General features: G+C 40.1%; 1 protein-coding gene across 1 annotated transcript; it reads right to left on the bottom strand.

The window, feature by feature from the left end:
• Positions 1-336: 336 nt before the first annotated feature.
• On the bottom strand, positions 337-1,733 carry LOC122290938 (protein FAR1-RELATED SEQUENCE 5-like). Its single transcript, XM_043098602.1, has 2 exons — positions 668-1,733; positions 337-557 (listed from the first exon to the last, which is right to left on the bottom strand). Exons 1-2 carry the CDS (start codon positions 1,731-1,733, stop codon positions 337-339), a joined length of 1,287 nt encoding a protein of 428 aa, XP_042954536.1.
• Positions 1,734-2,323: the final 590 nt, after the last annotated feature.

Raw genomic sequence — 2,323 nt, 5'->3', positions numbered from 1 at the left:
CCGCTCTTGTACATTGAGCTGTCTAGGACAGGCTGTTATGAGATAAGAAATTCCATCACAATACAAATAGTCGACCAACCATTAAACTTTATCACACATGATAATCTATTTATCATACCTCTACTTCACCAAGATTGGTGATATCTACCTCTGATGGCCCAAAAAAATTAATTTCAATGCGCTCGGCTGCTGTATCTCCTTCATCAAAGAGATTCCTCCTCCTGCCTAGGGCTCCTTTATGTCCTTCATCTCACTTCAAAATATTTTTGAAATAGTTGTGTGAACTCAATGGAAATAAGTGGAAAACTACATCTAAGTATACAAAAATAAAATAATTTATAATTCACACAAATTACAAATTATGAAATCCACCTCTTTCCGTTTTCCCCCTTGTTGTGGTTTCTTCTGTTTGCCTTTAACCTTGTGAGTTTCCGTCTCCATTCTGGAGGCTCTCCTCAGGGATGAAGGTCTTCCTTTCCCCCTGACAAGCTTTGGACTCTTAACTTGTGAACTACCACCTGCAGTACTATCCAATGTCGACATACCAGGCTCCGGTCCTATTTTAGGCAAACAGATGTTAAATAGGATATAATATAAGTAGGAAAATTGTAATTGCCTACTTGTACTTATAAAGAACAATTACAAGTAATTATCGTTACCTAATTACCTGTTTGCATCATAGATGAGGAGGTTTGGCTCTGGCGATATAATTTAGTCATCTCATGTATCTTCTTATTTGCATCTTCAAATTGCTCACTAGAATCCACCGCATAATCTATCATCCCATAACACATATTTAATAGAACTGAATATCTATTACCAGTTGGCCTCTGATCCCCTGCGTCGTAGCTACTTCGGATTAACGTGTATTTCCTCTTTATGTCCTTCCTCCATCTGTCTAAAATGTACCGGTCTGGCAATTCTTTTACACTGTTACAGTTGAACACCGCCAAAATATGCCTACACAATATCCCCATCATCTGAAATAATCCACATGAACACTTCGCAGAAACTTCATTCACATTAAAATCCACATAATATGTAACTTGTTTTGAATACTCATGAATTCGGATCTCATCTTCTACCAAATAACTCTTCATTACACCATCCCTCCTTAGTATAGAAGGGTCCAAGTCAAGCACACCAATGACTTGTTGTTGTACTTCCTTAAATTTTGCGTTAGTGTACAACAGTTGAAATTTCTTCTCAATTGGGAATCTAGAAACGCAGGGAATGGTGCCACTAAATGACTGGAATTCAGCCTGAGTCTCATTCTCAATTTTTTTCTTTAGTGCACTGTCAAACTGGTCGACAAACTCCTTCAAGTTTGTCTTCGAATGGACATAACCATCAAAAAATGCATTCATACTCTCACTGCACTGTGTTGTACTCATACCCGCCCAAAAATGCTCTTTTAGAAAAACCGGTACCCAATGCTTGCGTTCCTCATACAAACTTTCCAACCAACCATTCTCTTGTAACTCGTATGTACTAATAAATTCGGCCCATACCTTTTCAAACTCTTCAATGGTTTGTGTGTCGTACACACATTTCATGAGCTGAGTTTTCAGCCCACTCTTGTAGGTTGCATATGACCCAAGCTTCTCAGGGACTTTCTTGAGTATATGCCATAGGCAAAATCTATGTCGAGTTTTCGGAAAGATAATAGCAATTGCATTTTTCATTGCTCTGTCTTGATCAGTAATAATAACCTTTGGAGCTATACCATCCATACATTGCAACCATGTTTGGAATAGCCAATGTAAATGTCTCCGTGTTCTCACTAGAAATCAACCCAACCCCCAAAAGAATCGATGCCCATGGTGGTTTACACCAACGAATGGTGCAAAGGGCATCCCATACCTATTAGTCAGGCATGTGGTGTCGAATGTGACCACGTCACCAAAATACTGATATGCTGCCCGACTACGTGGATCTGCCCAGAAAACATTCTTTAACCTCCCCTCATCGTCTAAATCCATCAATGCAAAAAACCCGTTATTCTTATATTGCATCCTCAAGAAATAGTCTCGAAGTGCTCCAGCACCACCTGCACCAAGTCGAAGATGACGGGCTTTGGTGATGTAATTGCGACGATCCTTTTTCGAAAATGGCAGGTTCTCGAAGCCACCTGCGCCAACAACAAGAGATCCGCAACTCTTATTCAGCCGGATGCCAGCTAAGTCGTTTGTGTCTAGGACTCTTTTCACGGTTTCACTCACTTCTCGATTACATCGGAAAAATCGGGATTTCTGTGGGCTGGTATGATGATTATGTGTATTATGGACTATTGTCACCCGCATCTTTCCCTCGACTCTTAAGG

This window comes from Carya illinoinensis, chromosome 13, assembly GCF_018687715.1.
Source record: "Carya illinoinensis cultivar Pawnee chromosome 13, C.illinoinensisPawnee_v1, whole genome shotgun sequence".
NCBI classification, from domain to species: Eukaryota; Viridiplantae; Streptophyta; class Magnoliopsida; order Fagales; family Juglandaceae; genus Carya; species Carya illinoinensis.
This window is presented reverse-complemented; position numbering and strand designations above follow the sequence as displayed.

Bases quoted from the DNA above. Each gene is read 5' to 3' on its own strand.
- LOC122290938 (XM_043098602.1), bottom strand. From the start codon at position 1,733: ATGGATGGTATAGCTCCAAAGGTTATTATTACTGATCAAGACAGAGCA. The intron at 558-667 runs GTAATTAGGTAA...TGCCTAAAATAG, and splicing joins CTCATCTATGATGCAAACAG to GACCGGAGCCTGGTATGTCG.